Source organism: Mustelus asterias, chromosome 10, assembly GCF_964213995.1.
Source record: "Mustelus asterias chromosome 10, sMusAst1.hap1.1, whole genome shotgun sequence".
Taxonomy (NCBI): domain Eukaryota; kingdom Metazoa; phylum Chordata; class Chondrichthyes; order Carcharhiniformes; family Triakidae; genus Mustelus; species Mustelus asterias.
The window spans coordinates 81,847,486-81,867,388 of record NC_135810.1 but is presented as its reverse complement, the minus strand read 5'-3'; the positions used below and the strand labels follow the sequence as shown (position 1 = coordinate 81,867,388).

The 19,903-nt window shown below is 44.0% G+C and overlaps 1 protein-coding gene across 9 annotated transcripts in view; it reads right to left on the bottom strand.

Annotated features, from left to right (window-relative positions):
* LOC144500057 (glutamate receptor 4) overlaps positions 1-19,903 on the bottom strand; it is a 284,546-nt gene that overhangs the window by 35,263 nt on the left and 229,380 nt on the right. For 4 of the 9 annotated variants that reach the window (XM_078222823.1, XM_078222824.1, XM_078222828.1 and 1 more), the window contains exons 10-11: positions 12,145-12,351; positions 244-617 (exon numbers count right to left, since the gene is read on the bottom strand). The exons of 1 other annotated variant lie outside the window; for it this stretch is intronic. In XM_078222823.1, coding sequence (XP_078078949.1) covers positions 244-617; positions 12,145-12,351 — 581 coding nt within the window. The remainder of the gene's footprint in view (positions 1-243; positions 618-12,144; positions 12,352-19,903) is intronic. 4 more of the 9 variants (XM_078222825.1, XM_078222826.1, XM_078222829.1 and 1 more) reach the window with 3 other exon arrangements.

The following is a 19,903-nucleotide window of genomic DNA, read 5'->3' as shown; positions in this document are numbered from 1 at the left end:
GTCTACGCATGGTGTATATAAGTTACGTGCAGAAACGTGTAAATGATTATTTAGAGGTCATTCACACATTTCACTTATCTATAAAAAAGCAGCAATTTCTCTTGGAACCTTACCGTTTGTGGAAGCATTCAGATAAATTTTAGAAAGGGTATACTTAGATTGAAGGGGGAAAAGGTAACGTATATGCACCATGGCATCAGGCTTGACCATAAAATGCACAGAGTTAATAGATAAGTGACCAACCTTGGTGAAATATCGCATCCTTGCTGCATAAAGGCACCCAGAGAAAACCAAAGACTGTTAAAGATGCCAAATTCGTTGGGGGGTTGATCACTCGGTGATGCATCTTGTCCATCTTCTGGTTCTTCGGTGTGCCATTCGTATGGGCTAAACCTGCTGACCAGGAAGAGTACCACGCTGACTCCAATGTAGGCGAAGACGATACACATCCAAATTTCATACGCCAATGGATCAAGGAAGGAGAAGACGCCAGGTTTGGACTTCTGTGGCTTCTTGATCATGATGGAAATGCCCAGGCTCATGAAGGGCTTGGAAAAGTCAATGACCTCTTCTCGCACTAAAGTAATGGTCAGTGGTGCCACACCGATCTGTGCTCTCTGCGAAATGGGGGAAAATCCTTTTAAAACACGTATCTTAAAATACACATGGGGTAGATGACACTCGAGCAATCAAGCTTTAAAAGAACATCTCAAATATCTATAGATGCGGTTGACTTATTCGGCTCTCCTTAACATTAGAAAATTAATTATTTCAAGAAGTGCAATGCAGATTGCTACACTATATGACTTACTGATTGTACATTCATTTTAATAGTTCTCTGACACCATCATTTGACAGAAGAAAAACAAAGTGCTAGGAAGCCCCACTTTCTGAATTATGGATGTGCCGTACCATTGTTTTTGCTACATTCAAACAAATTCTAAAATGCATGTCAGATGCATCTGCAGGAAAGTTACTCATTTGTACTCACTTACACTCGCAAACACAGATTAACAGTCTCTTTAGAACGTACACTCCAGCAGACAATAAATGTCTCAATGATTTAACATAGGAGCATCTTGTTACATCTTGATACAAATACTCTCCAATGGACAAGGATGCTGATTGGGACCTGATTGTGGTTCTGTGTGGGCCTGTATGGCAGGCAGAAGAGCAAGTGGAGCCTGCCAGATTTCCAGCATTGCTATCTTCAGTATACTTGGCCCACTTCTCCTGAGATTAAGATCATATTTTGGAATGCCATTGTCAGCGCTAGCTCTAAAACACTGAATTATTTACTGTTAAAAGGTCTCAAACCAGTGCTAGGATCTGTAAGAACCTGTGTGCTAAATACAGAAGATGCACAGCAAGTATAAGTGCAAATCGTACAGCATTATGGATAATATAAAAAAAAATCCAACTGAATCAGCCTGCATTTCACCAGAAGGAAGGGTGCCAATTATTTTAATGCAAACAAATTAGGGTCATATTGCATATTCTTCCACCTCCGCAGGGTTGAATCAATAATAATGTGTATAGCAGCATAAGACGAGGTTGTCAGCCTAACTGTCCAGCTTATAAATAGTACATGATATCGGGGAGACTTAAACAGGAAGAAAGACTTTAACAATGTCATAGTGCTCATGGTGTCATTAACATACAGAGGGATACGGACAAGCAGGTCGACAATTCCCTGAAAGTGGCAACACAGATAGCCAAGGTGATTAAGAAAGCATATGGCATGTTTGCCTTCAACAGCCGGGGCATTGAGTACAAGAGTTGGGACATCATTTTGTAGCCATATAAAACCTTGGTTAGGCCACATTTGGAGCACTGCGTGCAGCTCTGGTCACTACACTACCAGAAGGATATGGAGAAAATGTAAAGAAGGTTCACCAGGATGTTGCCTGGTCTCGAGGGTGTTGGCTATGAGGAGAGGTTGAATAAACTAGGATTGTTTTCATTGGAAAGACGGAGGCTGAGGGGAGACCTGATAGAGGTCCAAATAACTATGAGAGGCATAGACAGGGTGGATAGTCAGAGGCTTTTCCCCAGGGTGGAAGTGTCAATTACAAGGGGGCACAGATTCAAGGTGAGAGGGGGGGAGTGGGGCGGGGGGGGGGCTAGTGGTAGAATCAGGTTGGGCCGCTGACCCCGGAAGAAGATCCTAGATAGCTTCGGGGACAAGTGAGTGCTGAGATCCTGTTGTTTTGGAAGCAGTTTAGGCCCCCTACCCCTCACCTATCACACCACATCACCCAACCCCCATGCCCCCTTTTGCCCACATGCCACTTTCAATGCCACTCACCCAGTATCCTACATGATTAGACTGCCGGAGCTATGCGGAGAAGGAAAAAAACTTCGAACAGTTTAATACAGCTCTGACTCTGACACACTTGGCCATGAATAAAACTCCCATTCATGAAACCCATTCAAATCTTTTAAATCTCCTCAAGTGATTCATCAAACAAACTACTATTCGGAGCTCACATCAGAAACAGCTAATCCTATAACAGCATCTTTAAACTCAGCACTTAGACTCAGGATATGGGGAGGCCATTTTGGACTGAGATGAGCAGAAATTTCTTCACTCAGAGGGTGATGAACTTGTGGAATTCTCTACCACAGAAAACTGTGGCACATGGAGCACACCAGGATGATAGGGAGTGGGATAGCTTGATCTTGGTTTCAGATAAAGCTTGGCACAACATCGTGGGCCGAAGGGCCTGTTCTGTGCTGTACTGTTCTATGTTCTAACTGTGGAGGTCAAGTCATTGAATATATTTAAGAAGGAAATAGATAGATTTCTAGACTCTAAGGGGGAGCGATTCTCCCAAAAAAAATTCGAAGCGTCGGATTCGTGGGAAAACTGGAGTAATTCACACTGTTTTTTTTCAGTGGGAGTTCAGAGAAAAATCTCCCACGCTCTGAGCATTGCAGAGGCTGCCAGCATCAATATCATTAAATTTCAGCAGGAGGGGCCTGTTCCCGCTGGAGAGGCTGAAACCTGTAGGCCTCTGCACATGCGCAGTGGCCCCGAATTGTCAGTCACTCGTTTGCTGACTAGCCTGGGACCCCCTCAATGCTGCCCCCCAAGCCCCCATGGCCAGATCGCAGCCCCCCCATCCATTCTGGGCCAGCTCTGAACCCCCCCTTCTGGCCTGCCCCGATCTCTAGGTAGCCCCCCCCCCCGCCCAGCAGTGCGATCCCTCCACCCCCCCAGGCAGACCCATCCCCCAGCATTGATGATCCCCTGCCCTCCCACAGGCAGATCCCCCCCCCCCCCCCCAGGCAGACAGCCCCCACAGACCCCCACATGCAGACACCCCTCGGCTGACCATCCCCACGCCAGCCTGCTCTGATAGCTGGTCTCCCTCCAGCCCCGACAGGATCTGAATGCAGACTGGCAGCAGGACCCTGAACGATTGCCCCCTAGGCCCTGCTCCAGCAGGCCCCACTCCTAAGCCTCACCCCACAAAGACCCTGTCCCCTTGGTGCTGCCCCATGCCCAGTGGGCAGTGCCAAGGTTCAGCCTGGGCATTGGCACTTTGCCCCTTGGGCAGTGCCAGGGGCACAGGTTGGCACTGCCAGGGTGCCCATGCCCAGGGGAGCACCAACCCCCACCGCCCAAACCCCTGGGGGGGGGGAGGCCACGATTGTTGCCTCTTCACTCCAGCGGGGCTGTCCCGCTAGTTCCCCAAAAATGGGGAGCCATAGTAATCCCCGCTGGAGTGAAACATTCTGGAGGGGTGGGAGATGCTCGGGGGCCCGGAGAATTCAGTCCCAGGCCCGCTAATAGCATTCAAATATAAGTAAAATACTATTTAAATGCTAACCCTGCCTCCCAGTGGACTTCTGGTGCCGCGCAGATGCTGCTGGAAATCTGGGCGAATGCTCAGTTACCCTTTCTCCATTCACATTGTCGGTACCTTTAAGACTTGATTACCTGTAAAGACTCGCATTCCAACCATTATTTTGTAAATTGAGTTTGTGTCTTTATATGCCCTGTTTGTGAACACGACTCCCACTCACCTGATGAAGGAGCAGCGCTCCGAAAGCTAGTGGCTTGTGCTACCAAATAAACCTGTTGGACTTTAACCTGGTGTTGTGAGACTTCTTACTTGGAACTTGACCCATGCCAGCTGCTGGCACAAAATCACAGCTGTCATACTCATCCACAAGTAACCCACCCTTCATAAGCTAAATGCAACAACGTAATCCGTTGCTATGTAACCAGATGTCACAAGGTCAGAGGTTACATGGTCGGACTGTCACATGATCAACACTGCAGGAACGTCACTAATCAATATTGGCAAGTCTAGTTGGCCAATTAATCCCAACCATGCCTATGGTTCCCATCCCGAATTGACTGTTGCTGGCCTTGTCACATATCAGGGCAAACTTGTCTATAATGTCCTCCTGGGATAAACTGACAAAAGGTATCATGGAGCAAGCAAGAGGGAAAGATGACATTTAAAAAAAAATACAGAACAATGAACCCAAACAAAATAAAGAAACACTCTTGACATTTTAAAGTATAATTTGAACTGCAGATACATTTGCTAGGGATGTTTTTAATCTCCTTGACTTAACTTTGACAGAAGAAAATACGGTTAGCTTTCCAATGATAGCAATGAGATTAGTCATAAGCCATTTTTGTTTGTTTTGATAGAAGTCAGGGAACCTACATTGTTTTAATTGTGAGAAATTGGCTTGCATCCATTGGAACCAAGTTAAAAGGTTAAAAGGGAATGACTGTCTTGACTGAACAATGGAACCAATCAATATAGCATGTTGAATATTTCAACAGCTGCTTCTAAAAACCTCTTTCAGAGATGTACTGAACTTATGAAGGGAGAACATTATCTGTAATCTATATTGTCACAATGATGAATAAGATCTACGTATAACTTCACCAGCTAACCAAAAACGTACTGAACCGTTTAAAGAGGATTTTCTTAATACAAGAAATGACATTGACCAAAGATGGCTGCAATGAGTCACTTGATATCTGGACTTCAAGTTGACCTTTCCTGGAAAATTGCTATATGGGTTGCACTGACATGTTGCTCATGGAATTTCACACCTGGAGGTGTCAAGGTCCACTTCAAAGAGGACAATTGAGAGGAAGATATTAAAAGTGCAAAATTTTGGACTTTGATCAAGCGTAATCTTATCAAGCCAACAGGGAACTGCCAGCCAGTCAGGATGTACAAGCAACAGACACTCAAACCTCACATGGAGGATGAAAGAACCCCCGTCTCCTGTTAGTTTTTATTATCTTGAAATGTGTCAAAGGTTTCTGAGGTTCAACATCAATCTGTGCTTCGTTGTTCTACAACAATGACTTCAGCAGACATGGTAATCAAACTCCTTTGGAATAGACAGCAAGCATGACTTTAAGATTTGCCAAGCAGAAACAGAGAATCTGGGAAAGTCTCTAACGAAGCAATAATGAATCTCGCTCTCTCTCTTAAGTTAAATAAAGCCCTATCTCTACAGTCCAAAAACCTATTCACAACAGAGAGTCCAATCACAACTGGAAAGAATATCAGGAGAAATTTATCGAGTTTTGGAAGACAGATTACAGATTCAAAGAAAGAAATCATCTCCAGCAAACAAACTTCAGTTCAAAGATATGCGGGTTAGGTTGATTGGCCATGCTAAATGGACCATAGTGTCAGGGGATTAGCAGGATAAATCTGTGGGGTTACGGGAATCGGGCCTGGGTGAGATTGTGATTGGTGCAGACTCGATGGGCTGAAAGGCCTCCTTCCCTACTGTAGGGATTCTATGAATTAAACTCTGAGATTTTAGAGGAATTAGCTAACTTGAAATGGCCATTACGTTTAACAATCTACACCTCAAGCAAGGCACTTAACTACATACTCTTTTAATTTTTTATCTGGACTCTTAACTTTACTTATTTCTGGTATATGTGCGTATGAAACATTACATCTTTTATTATTTTTTCTTGTGTTTAGTGGCTACTAAACTTAGTCTTTATTTGACACAAGAAAATCTCGTTGATTGGCTCCTTATTATTCACGGCATTGATAGCAAAAAATTCATTTGGACTTAAAAAGGCATTCACATGGAAAAGAAATTTAAAAATCTTTGTTGTAGTTAGATGTTGAGATATTTCCAGACCCTGAGAGACAGACACTGAGTAAACCTGGCTTGGCCGGTGCAGTAAAGCGTTTAGAAATATATAGAAAGAAATAGGGGAAAATAACCTCAGAAGCAAAAGCTGTGACTTTGAGTTTAAGGAAAGGTGGAACTTAAGTTTAAAAAAAGACATTTAAGAAAGGAGAGTAACAGAGCAGTGTTTTTAAATGGGTGCAAAAGAATATCCCAAGGAGTGTTAGCTTGGTCTCTAAAGTGTGGGAAAATGAAGAGGCTGAGAATGCTGGGTTCCCCATCCCAGCAAACTCCATCAGTAGGGGGGTGAGTTCGGGGTAGCGGACCCTGCACTGAGAGACTGTAGCAGCAAGTTCTGAAGTTTAAAAAAATTAAATAGAAGTCCTCAACCTGTTTAGAAGATAAGTTAAAAATGTTAAAAATGGCCCTTTAGACCGCAAGAGCTTGGGATCTTGCAGTGAAATTGACAAAAAAAACAGGCATATCAAAGGAATAGACGAATGGACTCTCCAAATGGCCAGAGAAAGAAATAGCTGCAGAGCTCGCTGAGAGATCCTTATCAGTAAAAAGCAGAAGTCTTAAAAGTTTAAAAAAAGATTGAAAGGAGGACCTGCCAGGTTCACGCCAAAACTTCAAAAGCGTGGGAAAAGCACAAAGATTGAACCAGCAGCTGCTGGCAGTTAAAAAAAGGTTGACAGTCTTAAAGTGGTAATATATTTAAAGTGGTAATATATTTAAAGCAGCAACCACAAGAACAAGCAGCGGGCAATGGATAGGAAAGCTGGAGAAGATCCCAGATAGAGGGCAGCTCTCAAAAAAGGTCCACAAGCTACCAAGATCTCAAGGAAGAGACAGTGCAAGACCTCAGAGGAGGCAATAAGACCTCAGCGAAGAGGCAATAGAAGACCCAGAAAGAGGCCGCTGAAAGACCCAGGAGGAAGGGCACTTAATCACCCCAGGAAGGAAATGAAATACCCCAAAGGAGGACAACAATGAAAGACTCAGAGGAGGGCACCGAAAAACACTAACACCAAAACTCTACCAGGGTGGCTGTGGCAGGCGAGGTTGGCAGAACAGAAATCTCTGTTGGCCTCTGGCGGGATTTTAAGATCTCGCCTGAGCGAGGCCATAAAATCTCGCCTTAAATGTCCAAATGAAGAACAATGAGACGATTTCAGAATGGAAACAAGTCAACACTTTGTCAGAGACCGACCTAACCAACAGTGAAGTCAAAAAGAGTTTAGCTGAAATTAAGACAAGTAGAAATGAAGATTTCATTTGTGAAATGTAAATGTCCAGTAAGAACATGATGGATTCACCTTGGAAGAAACACAGAAATTAAAGACTTCAAATGAAACTAGAAATTATTGAACATAAAGAGGAATCAACAAAAAGAATTAAAGCTCTAGAGAAGACATTAAAACAGCAAGATGAAATGACTGGCAGTAAACTTGAAAAAATGTTGCAAGAATATTGACAAGATGAAGTTAAGAAGATGGAGAACATAAGAATCAATGGAAAATAAACTTAACTTCATGAAAATGCAACTAGAAAATAAGAAAAATTCCAGTGAAGAATTGAATCAGGAAAATTAAAGTTTGAAGAAAGGAAGTTTGAGAATGAGAAATTAATTGCAGAGTTAAAGACATTGAAATTGACAGCAATTCAGACAGAGAAGGAGACTGAGATTACATGCCAGAAGAGGATTGCTGAAATGGTCATGTGAATGGAAAAGCAGCAAGCCTGCGTGGAAGCGTTCCATGCAAGACTATATTTGGAACTGTACACAGTTAAAGCCCACCAATAAAAGTGTTTATCATTAAATAGACACAAGCCTGAAGATCTCACCAATGAGCCATCACAACTGCAACAATTAAAAACCCATATTAAGTACTTAATATGACACAGTGTCATTTTATGAAACCTCGGTATTGGACCAAGTCAGATCCCTGGAATTATTGTCTCTGTGACCGGACTCCTGTCATACGCAGGAGAAATGGAGGGATGGACTGTTCATAAACATGTGGATCACTGGAAGAGCAGAGAGATGCTGCAGCAAATAGTGTTGCCGTCAAAAAACGTTTTCGAACCTGTAAATACCGAAGAACCTGTGTATCTGATCGACCTGTTATAGACATAATTGATGTCGCTGTGGCAGCAAATAGTAATGTACTGCCTGCGTCAGAAGAGATACCCGTTATTTGCAGCTCCTGTTAATGTCAATCCCATGGAAGCATCTCAGAGTATAGAATTATGCTGCTCGACAAGAATCAGACAAAACCCTCAAAGACTCAATTTATAAATGTCCAACTTGTTTAGTTAGAATTTGGGCTTGAGTGACTTGGTTATTGAAGATTGTATAAAAGAGTTAAAAGGGGGAGGGTTAGGGTTAGGGTAGTGATTGCTCCTTTAAGGGCAGCGCAGCAGAAGCGGGTCTCCTGGCTTGAGGAACTAATTAGAATTGAGAGTGGATAATCACTGCATGGGGTGGAGTCCTCTCTTCAGTAGAAGATAGTCTGAGGATATGTAGAAGTCATGTAGGGACTGGGGCAGCTGGTCGGCTGCTCCAAGGCAACCGGGGGGCTGCGGGCCTCTGTGCAGTTTTTCCGCGTCAGTAAATACCCTTTGCGTTCCTGACAAAATCTGCATCACTACACGATAAATGTTTGATCTTTGGTGTTACTTCTGCTATTCTTTCTGTGCCAGGTTGTAGTTTCTGTTTCAGATAGAAGCTGGACAAACTTTTCCCCAAAGTTCTGTCTACTCCATTCCACTCTGGCACGGTGGCACAGTGGTCAGCACTGCTGCCTAAAAGCTCCAGGGTCCCAAGTTCAATCTTGGCCATGGGTCACTATCTGTGAGTCTGTGTGGAGTCTGCAACTTCTCCCCGTGGCTGCGTAGGTTTCCTCCGGGTGCTCCAGTTTCCTCCCACACTTCAAAGATGTGCAGGTTAGGTTGATTGGCCGTGCTAAATTGACCCTAGTGTCAGGGGGATTAACCGGGTAAATGTTTGGGGTTATGGGAATAGGGCCTGGGTGGGATTGTGGTCGGCACAGAATCGATGGGCCAAATGGTCTCCTTCTATACTATAGGGATTCTATGATTCCCAATGTGAAAACAAGATGGCAGGGTGCAGGATACTCCAACTTCCCTTCTCTCCCTCTCTTCTTTAGTGGGAGTTTGGACATCTTCTCACTGACCTTATCCTGCCGGTGGAAGTTGAGTCAGGATAGCGTTCTGCTGTGCACTGGTTGTAGTAACATAATAAATCCATTCCCTGCAAGTATATTTACAACTTTAGCACACCCAAGAACACAGAGGAAGCCTTCTGCGTGTGAGGAATCTGGGGTCTCAGCCAATGTTGAAACCGATCACATCACAATACAGTAAAATGGTTCCCCAGTGTACAATGGATGCTATCTAGGCTGTTACAGTACATTTTTAAACAGCAAATGGAGTTAGGAAAAACTTCCTTCTTTATTTGTGTGAACAGTATAATAATTATTAGTCAATCCCCCAGGGTTGTACAGGGGGAATCAAGATTAAGTGCAATGTTGAAGGCAAGCAGGGCTAAAGGGCAGGGGGAAGTTGAGAGGAATGTGAGATATAGAGAGTGGAGGATATGAGGGAAGAAGGGAGAGAAGGGGAGGCGGAGAGGAGAGGAGAGGAGGAGGTGAAAGGACATGGTTGAGGGCAGCAGAGGAGTCGGATGGACAGAGGATACAAAAGGAGGGCCTTCTAAAGTTTCATGAACAATCCTGAAATTTGCTTCATCAGAAAAGGAGGAGGGGCAGCGAAGGGTGGAGCTAACCTCAGCATCTGACATCCGCAGATTCCCATGGGAAGAGGTGGTTTTCACCCTATTCTGAAAGGATTCCTTCCCAACAGAACCCAAGAGTTAGTTGTTGCAGTCCCTTCATCGATTTAATTAAATGGAGTTCTGTTCATTTTGACTAGGGGAGTGCGGGGTGATCAAAACTGCAGAATATTTCCTGAGAACTGTTCTAATTTTTGATGTTACCTTTTAAAATTTATGCTGATAGTATTGTGACCACTCTTACTGTGAATTTGTCCCCAGTAAGGTGTGACGCTCTTGAACATGAATATTGCTAACACAGGGCCACCTACAGGCATATCTGGTACTACAGCTGGTATGATAGATTATCCATAGGGCACAGATCACCATGGAAGTTTCAAATAGATAATTTAATCGTTATGACAGGCTGTTTACTAAAATCGGAATAACCGAATCAAGCAAAGGCTTCATCCTTGCTTAATATCCATCACAAAAATCATTAAAACTTTCAGAATAGGGTGAAAACCAAGATAGCACCAGCAAAGTGATTGCGTAACATTATTGGATACAGTGAGGGAAGTGTTTCTCAGAATTAAGTTCTGGGGATTCCTCCACATCATCTCTTGCTTGAAGAGCAGAGACCTGCCAGTGAGGAATGATTATCAGGATTCAACTGAATCTACCGAAGGCTTTGGGCTTAACACTTCCACTGAAGCTGAAGTGTAAACAAACACCATTGCATACAGTGCTACAGAGAGATGGTCCTTCTGGTTCTGTATTCCGTTCCTTCATGCTAATATCCTATTTGTTTGATGCAAAGTAGTTAGTGTGTTATTAAAGAAAGCAGAATAATCAACCTTGCATTGCGCTTCTGTCTCGAGCTTCTCCCTTGCATATAGCATTACTAATATTGTCATCTTCGATTCAGCTGGAATGTTTGCAGGGGGTCCTTGGTGGGGGATCAACAGAATCCCTGGAGAAATGGTCTGAAAGGCCAAAATTGACCTGTTCATATCATTTCTCTGGGGGCACTACCCATCTCTCTTCAAGCATCCACCTCAAAATAAGCTCATGGTATGCAGGACCCATGCATTTCATTCCTGGATTACTGGACATTACTTCTGAAAGATTATGCACTTTCCTGTATTCTTGGTTCCACATATTTTGATGTTGATAAAATAGAATCATAGAATACCTGTGGTTAAGAAAGAGGTCATTGGGCCCATCGAATCTGAGAGAGTGTTTTACTCAAGCCGTTAGCCTCACACATCTTCCTAAGTGTTTGATAACTGCAAGTGAGCACAAAATGGGCCGACCCATACTGGATATAGAATTATAGTCATTGGAAATCCCGACCTGCATACTTTCACATAGTCCTGTTAAACAAAGGTTTTAAACATTTTGTGATGGTGTGGAGATGCCGGTGTTGGACTGGGGTGGGCACAGTAAGAAGTCTCACAACATTGGGGTGGGCGGCACGGTAGCACAGTGGTTAGCACTGCTGCTTCACAGCTCCAGGGACCTGGGTTCGATTCCCTGCTTGGGTCACTGTCTGTGTGGAGTTTGCACATTCTCCTCGTGTCTGCGTGGGTTTCCTCCGGGTGCTCCGGTTTCCTCCCACAGTCCAAAGATGTGCGGGTTAGGTTGATTGGCCATGCTAAAAATTGCCCCTTTGTGTCCTGAGATGCGTAGGTTAGAGGGATTAGCGGGTAAATGTGTAGGTTTAAGGGGGTAGGGCCTGGGTGGGATTGTGGTCGGGTGCAGACTCGATGGGCCAGATGGCCTCTTTCTGCACTGTAGGGTTTCTATGATTCTATGAACACCAGGTTAAAGTCCACCAGGTTTATTTGGTAGCATGGGCTTTCGGAGCGTTGCCCCGATGAAACACTCACCTGATGAAGGGGCAGCGCTCCGAAAGCTCGTGCTACCAAATAAACCTGTTGGACTTTAACCTGGTGTTGTGAAACCTTTTTGTGGACAGCTCTCAAAAGGGTTGAAATTGCTGTGTGTGTCACATAGCTCAAATTCTTAGCAGGATGTTTTAACAAAGTCATTTAAAGTAAACAGGTTAATAACTTTGGTAAACAGTGTACACAAGGGACTGTTACAAAGACGTTAGCCATTGCACTGTGATTAACACACAAGAGAAATGTCAAACTAAGAAGGTGAGAAACGTTATCTTCCAGCCATTGTATAAAAGTGCTTACCCCATAAACAAGTTCGCCCACCATCCCATTCCAGATTTTGGTATCTGGATCTCTTGCTCCGTACTTCCCATCAGGAACGATTTTAAGCTCGTACTTGATCCCGATGTGTTTTGCAATTTCTGAAGCTAAGTCCACGCAGTAACCCTCATACTTGTCATTTCCTTCCAGGGTGTCATGATTTTTCTTCAGCATAACATATGGGCCCTCCTGATAACCAAAGAACAGATTAAGTCCCTGAAGTGCAACAAAAAAAAATAATTTAGCCAGTAATGCTAAAAACTCAGAAGAGGATCTGATATAACTCTGTATCACAGGCATGCCCCGGTTATGTTCAGGATAAAAAACATTCACAATGAAAGATAAATTATATACTTTTTAAAATTTTCAGTCTATTTATAATTTATAACACAGGGGCCTTATCAAGAGAGGCTATGTAACTGGAAAGCTAAAATGGCATATTTACTCCGTCAGTTAGAAGGCATCTAACAAAAGGCTACAACTTCCTTGATGAAGAACAAGGAACATTAACAGTCAGTTGTATAAATAAACATTTAAAAGTTATTCCCTTTCTGGATATTTTGATAATTATAACATCTTCCTAAGCATTTGTTAATAAAGGGCTGATAGTACAAACTGCAAGCAAGCAACAAAGACTTTGCGTGTGTTTAATATAGCGTTACAGACAGAAAAAGATGCTTCCTTTTACTTTTGTACAATCCTATTCACAATGTATGTTTTGACACAATGGGCCCAATCAGGTTGCGTCCGTTTTTGGGCGCGAAAACTTGGTAAAGTCGGGCGTGAGGCGAGTAGTGCGATCTGTGCCCACGTCCACGCTGGTTCCCCCTTTACCAAGTTCTGAAGATGGCTGTGATCGGGACCGTGCCCGAAAATGGGCGTGACAGCCATTTGCATGCATTTAAGCTGACTTAATGAACTGCACGCCTAGCCTTACCGGCACTTCCCCCTTTACCACCGCATTCACCCATCCAGAATCGGCGCAAAACAGACATGCTCCACAAAAGCCCGATTCCGGCACTCCAGTTAGTGAGGAGGTAAGTGACGAGCATCCGACGGCTCTCTGCTTGAGATTGGTGGGGAAGAGGGGGGGCGGGGAGGTGGGTCCAACGGCTCTCTGCTTGAGATCAGTGGGGGAAAGTGGGGTCCGCTGCCACCCTGCCTGAAATCAGTGGGGGGGAAGGGGGAGTCTGCTGCCCCTCTGCCTGAGATCAGTGGGGGGGGGGGGGAGCAAAGGGAGTCCGCTGCCACTCTTCCTGAGATCAGTGGGGAGAAGGGGGGTCCGTTGCCACTCTTCCTGAGATCAGTGGGAGGAAGGGGGGTCCGCTGCCACTCTTCCTGAGATCAGTGAGGGGGAAGGGGAGAGGGGTCCACGATCAGTCTGGGTGGCGGAGGGGATGGGGGGGATAAGGCAGTCAGTAATGTTGGTGAGGCTGGGGCAATGTCTGTGGGGGCCAGGGGGAGGCATTATCTGACCCAGGAGCGATGTGGCAGGGGAGCCGCATTCTATCATTTTTTTCTCTGCGCATGCGCAGTTGGAGGCGCCAATCGGAGCTGCAGGATTTCGGGTGCGTTAAGCCCCGCCCACAGGCTTCTGCAGCGCGATTCGGAATCGCTGATATTTTTTCAGGCAGAGTGCGTATGGGGGCGCCTGAGAACGGGTCTAAAAGTCGGATCTGAAACACTCCCAGTTTCAAGTCCGCCCAGCACTTAGAATCAAAATGGAAAAATAGGGCCAACTGTATATATATAACTCTCAAGTTAATTGGGGTTCTCTTTCCAAATTCTTCACAGGAACAGCCAATCTCCTTTATATCTTGCAGAGCTGCTTCACAGATCCAAACCCAATGGACCATATTTGTTATCGCCTTGGCAGGAGCTGTCATCGCTGTCTACTGGGGTTCTGATCTCAAAAGATTATGGGCTAGGAATGTGTTTGCTCTGATTTTCCAGAGTGAGATTTGTGCTTCGCGATGTGTCCATGCACATTCAGATTAAGGTGGGCAATACAAAAAAGCATGCACCTACTTCATCTAAATGGTATTTGGTGTGCCGACAACATTGCTTTCTGCTTCTTAACAATACCAGCGAGGCCTGCACACAGCACAAGGTCCCAGCAGCATTGTCTGCTGAACATGTGGGAGAGACACCCTGCACTAAAAGGCATGGTGAACAAAATGAATTCTTTAGAAACTGAACTAGAGCAGTCATAGGCATCTTGAATGACAGAAACAGAACTGGAGACATTAGTGATTCAGGTGGACAGGAGGAGGGATGCCATGGCAATGTGGGTAGTGATGCAGTCTGTCCCCAGGAAACCCAGGTAGGCATTCATAGCACCACTGCGTGTATGAAGTTCCAGCCTCCCGTTCATTTTCCAGTTTCAATGTGTTAATTTTTCAACCTTGAACTCCTTCTCTGGGTCACTGATTGCAACTTCTATTGTTTGACAACTAAGGATAAATCCAAGTCCCTGATTGTGTCTGAGTGTGGATACATTTGTGCATGCGTGATGGTAGAGGACTTCCAAGGTTGATTAAATTTATTCTCCCAGTCACTTGGAACACATGAGATTGAGATGACACCTTCACCTGGTGGCTAATGTTCATGATTCTCTGAACATTACAGCTTGGAATGCTGATTAATGTATTTATGCTCGGATCCAGGATCCAATCTCAATTCTCGTATGTTAATCTAAGACTGAAAGTGATCAAGAGTCACTCAGTTACTCGTTAGATCTTTCTAACATTCACGGCACAGGAGTGAGGTGAGAATGACTGCCCTTGACATCAAGGCAGTTTTTGACCAAGTACGGAATCAAGGGGCCCTAGAAAACTGAAGTCAGTGCAAATCACGGGGAAAGTTCTCCACTAGTTGGAGCCATAACGAGCACAAAGGAAGATAGTTATTGTTGTTGGAGGTGAATCATCTTAGCTCCAGTACATTGCTGTTGGCTTCTTCAGTGTAGTGTCCTGGACCCAATCACCTTCAGCTACTTCATCAATAAAAGTGCCTCCATCATAAGGCCAGAAGTGGGGATGGTTGCACAGTGTTCAGCATCATTTATAACTCTTTAGATACTGAAGCAGTCCATGCATCCACGCATCAACATTCAGATTTGGGTTGATAGGTGGCAGGTAATATTTGCGCCACATTAATGCCAGGCAAGTGCTGGACCATCTCAAATAAGGCAAAATCTAACCATTTCTCCTTGATATTCAACAGCATTACCATTTCCAAATCCTCTTCCATCAACATCTTGGGGGTTAGCATTGACCAGTAACAACTGGATCAGCCATTTAAATACTGTGGCTACAAGAGCAGGTCAGAGGTTAGGAGTTCTCCAGCAAGTAACTCAACTCCAGAGCTTGTCCAGCATCTACATGGCACAAATCAGGTGTGCAATGGAATTCTCTACACTTGTCTGAATGAGTGTAGCTCCAGCAACTCTCAAGAAGTGTGGCACCATCCAGAACAAAATAGCCCGCTTCATTGGCACCCATCCACCACCGTAAACATTTACACTCTATACCAAGTGGCAGCAGTGTGTACCATCTACAAGGTTCACTGCAGCAATTCACCAAGGTTCCTTCAACAGCACCTTCCAAACCCATGACCTCTAACACCTAGAAGAACAAGAGCAGCAGGCACATGGGAACAAGCCATATACCATTCTGATTTGCGACCATCTTGCCATTCCTTCATTGTAATTGGGTCAAAATCTTTAACTTCCCCCCAACTCTGTGAATGTACCTACACCATCTGGACTTCAGCAGTCCATGAAAGCTCTTCACCACCTGCTTCTCAAAGGCAAGAGAGGATGGGCAACAAGTGCTTGCCGGCAATACTCACATCTCAAAAACAAATGATACAAAAAGTTAGGATTGACTCTAAGAGGCAGATCCTGAAAAAGCCATTGTTCCAATGTTGTGCTCTGGAATTTCAGGAAAAGACGAAGTTGCTCTGAAATTTCTAAGATTAGCCAGTACATTTAAGATTTGATTCTATGCTGTTGTAGTGTATATTTTGTTCTGGTTCAGGGACAGTCATGCTGACTCAGCTCAAACCCCTGGATGTTCATTCCTACATACTGGAAAAGGGGTCTATAGACTTTGCTTATCACCGTTTAGTTTTTAAATAAACACTTTGCATCTTATGTTAATATTGTAATGTCCACACAGAACGTTTTTATATAAATTTCATCATTAGAACTAATACAGGGGTGGCATGGTGGCATAATGGTTAGCACTGCTGGCTCACAGTGCCAGGGACCCAGGTTTCATTCCCGGCTAGGGTGACTGTCTGTGTGGAGTTTGCACATTCTCCCTGTGTCTGCGTGAGTTTCCTCCGGGTGCTCTGGTTTCTTCCCACAGTCCAAAGATGTGCAAGTTAGGCGCATTGGCCATTCTAAATTCTCCCTCAGTGTACCTGAACAGGTGTCGGAGTGTGGCGACAAGGGGATTTTCTTGAAGTGTGAATGTAAGCCTACTTGTGACTAATAATTAAACTTTACTTTAGTCATCACTAGGGAATTATTTTTGATTTCTCACACATTTTCCTTTTATTTTGGTTTGAAAATCCTTTTCTTTCTGAAATATATATTTAGATCACAGATCATTCACAATGACTGCATAAAAACCTTCAGAGGTTATATAACTGAAGACACACATTGCTGAAGAATAAGCCACTGCAGTAATCCTTTCAACTTCACAGTTGTGTACACCACTCTTTCATAATTGCCGTGATCAATGTACGTGACCAAAATCCTTAAGCATCTCGGGTGAAAGTAATTAATTTAACTATAGCCATGTAATCTATTAAACTATTCAGAGTTTGACCAGAAACAATGATTTCAAAAGGAAATTAGATGGGCATTTGAGGGAAATAAACTTGCAGGGGTGTGAGGATAGAGCAGGGGAATGGATTACTCCACTGAGAGCTTGAATGGATTCGATGGGTTGAATGGCCTAATGTGCTGCAATGATTCTATGAGGTGTTAGCTTGACAGTCTCTAAAAACTGGGAACTACAAGTGAAGTTGAAAAGGAAACCACTGCATTATCAAAGTTCAGAGAGAATACCTTTATTCACTGTGAGCTGGCAGTGCCATGGGTCACCACCTGCACATAAAGCAGGCCATGCTGGCTGAGTTAGTGACACTGCCTACTTACAGAGAGTTGACATGAGCTTACTTAGTGATGCTTCAAACCAGTTGATGAACAAATTATTGAAGAGTTGCACTAGAAAATGTCAGGAAAACAAAAGGAAACTAAATTTGATTGGGTTTACATTTGCGTTAAAACAGCAGAGAAGAAGTTCTAATGTATTCACATTTGACTGCTGGTATCATGCAGCATAACTTTAAAAAGTGTACTGTAATGAGTTGAGAATTTCTGCAGTACCCACACAAATCCTGTCTCAAGCAAAGTCTCGAAGGTCAAAATTCAGGTGGGGCTTCTCTGCAGCCACGGGCAGTGTAATCAAATGCTGATGCATCCAAAGAAAATGATTCAAATCCCAAGCACATGGTTAGGGTGGAAAAGTTCTTTGGCGGCTCCCACTCATTGAAGAGGCTGATCACCGCTCTGGCAGAGGGGAACCCAGATGCTCATCCTGGGACTGAAGAAAAATGTAAACCTCCCAGTCTTCAGCTCCCGAGGGAGCCAGAATGCCTTATTACCTTAGTCTAGGTCATAAAGGCCTCAGTGGAATTCCTGTAAACTCTCAATTGGTAGTAACTGTGATGTTTTTGAGAATTCCCAGGGTAATAACCCCCCAGATATGTTCTCTTGATGTAAGGGAGTGAACAGAACATACACTCCATCAGATTTTATGGAATCCTGGCAGAATGAAGTTCAGTCTCCTGTTCTGGACACTGTTGGACACAGAACATGTGTCTGACACGTGATCAAAGCTTCAGATGTCCGTGTTTTAAATTGTCTACAAATTTAGGAGAACCTTCGTGGAAAATAGAAGTAGAATTACAGTGGTTAAAGATAGATCATGTTGCTTAATACCTTATCGATCTACTGAATCCCAAAAGTATTGACTTAAATATACATGATGCAGTTTTACCTAAAGAGTCCTGGCTGCAGTTAGACTGTAGTGTTTTAAACACCAGCACACAGTGACTAGGCACAAAAAGACACAATAACACTTTCACAGCTAGTTATGAGCTTAATTTATTGTTGCGTCCTGTCAGATACTGGAACAATGATTGCTGTGTACTTTAGTACAGACTCAGAATCCAATCTGTTCAACTGATGTGATAATTAACCTACTAATTATTATCTCACAATAACTGAATTACACACAATGTGATTTGATAATGTTATGGTACAGATAATTTAATTCTTGCTGTCACAAGGTTGAGAAGATTAGTTAGTGTCTCTGTGGTATCTTGTAAAGACTGGCGACCGACAAGCAGGTCAACGAATAAACAGTTTATTCAGGTAACTATTTACAGAGACTGAGATAAAGGCTATCGAACTCCATGATTACTAACTGGCAAGAAACACCCGCGTTCAGTCCCAAGATTCGCACGGTGACACAATGGTTAGGACTGCTGCTTCACCGCGCCAGGGACCTGGGTTCAATTCCCGGCTTGGGTCACTGTCTGTGCACGTTGTCTGCGTGGGTTTCCTCCGGGTGCTCCGGTTTCCTCCCACAGTCTGAAAGATGTGCAGGTTAGGTGCATTGACCACGCTCAATTCTCCCTCAGTGTACCCGAACTGGCGTTGGAGTGTGGCAACGAGGGAATTTTCACAATAACTTCATTGCTATTGTTACATTGTTAATATAAGCCTGCTTGCACCAGTAATAAATAATGGGCAAGGTAATGAGAAAGTTTAGATCATGAAAAATTCCCCGTGGTTCTGGCGGAGGCGGTATACTTTCCAGCAGGGGAAAGTGTCTTAAGGTGTCCGCAGTTGACCTGTGTGTGCCTGGCCAATGCTGAAAGTATACTCGTGGGCTGTTAACAATACAGCCCAGCATTGGACCATAGCTGAAGCTATGAGAGGAATGGCCTTATCTTCCCTAAATAAGCCTGACAGGGGTTTGTGGTCAGTAACTACTATGAAGCATCGTCCATGATCTTATTGATGGAACTTCTTCATTCCAAAGATGATGGCTGGTCCCTCATTTTTGATTTGAGAGTAAGCTTTTTCAGGATCAGTCAGAGTTCTCGAGGCAGAGACGATAGGCCTTTCTGCGCCATCTTCCACCATATGCGAAAAAAACACTCTGATTCCAGAAGGAGTCACAGTAATTATGACTGCCTTGCCCACCTTAATATTATTTAAACTTTAGATTGTACTGGAGTCAGAATTTACATTTTGTTGGCCCTTGGTATGCTCTGCTTAGTTTTACACTTTCTCCTAATGTGCCCCCACCTATTGCGGGCATAACATGTGGCTTCCCTGAATTTACATCTCTCCTGTGTGTGATCTCCCCCACGCCAATAGCATTCTTCATAGCTCTCGGTGTGTGGACCAAATTCCCTATACTGTCCTCATCCCTGGCGCGACTAACAGAGGCTTCCCACCAAACCTGGTGGACCTTGCTTGTTTGGACGCTTTGCAGTTCCATCAACACCACCACCCACCCACCCACCCCCCAACTTCAGAACTTTCCATAGCCTGGGTGATTGATAATGCCTTCCTTAAAATAATCTCTGTCTTTGCTAATGATTGCTTTCGTGTGGCCGTGTTGTTAACATTGCAGACGAGCCTGCCTCCTGT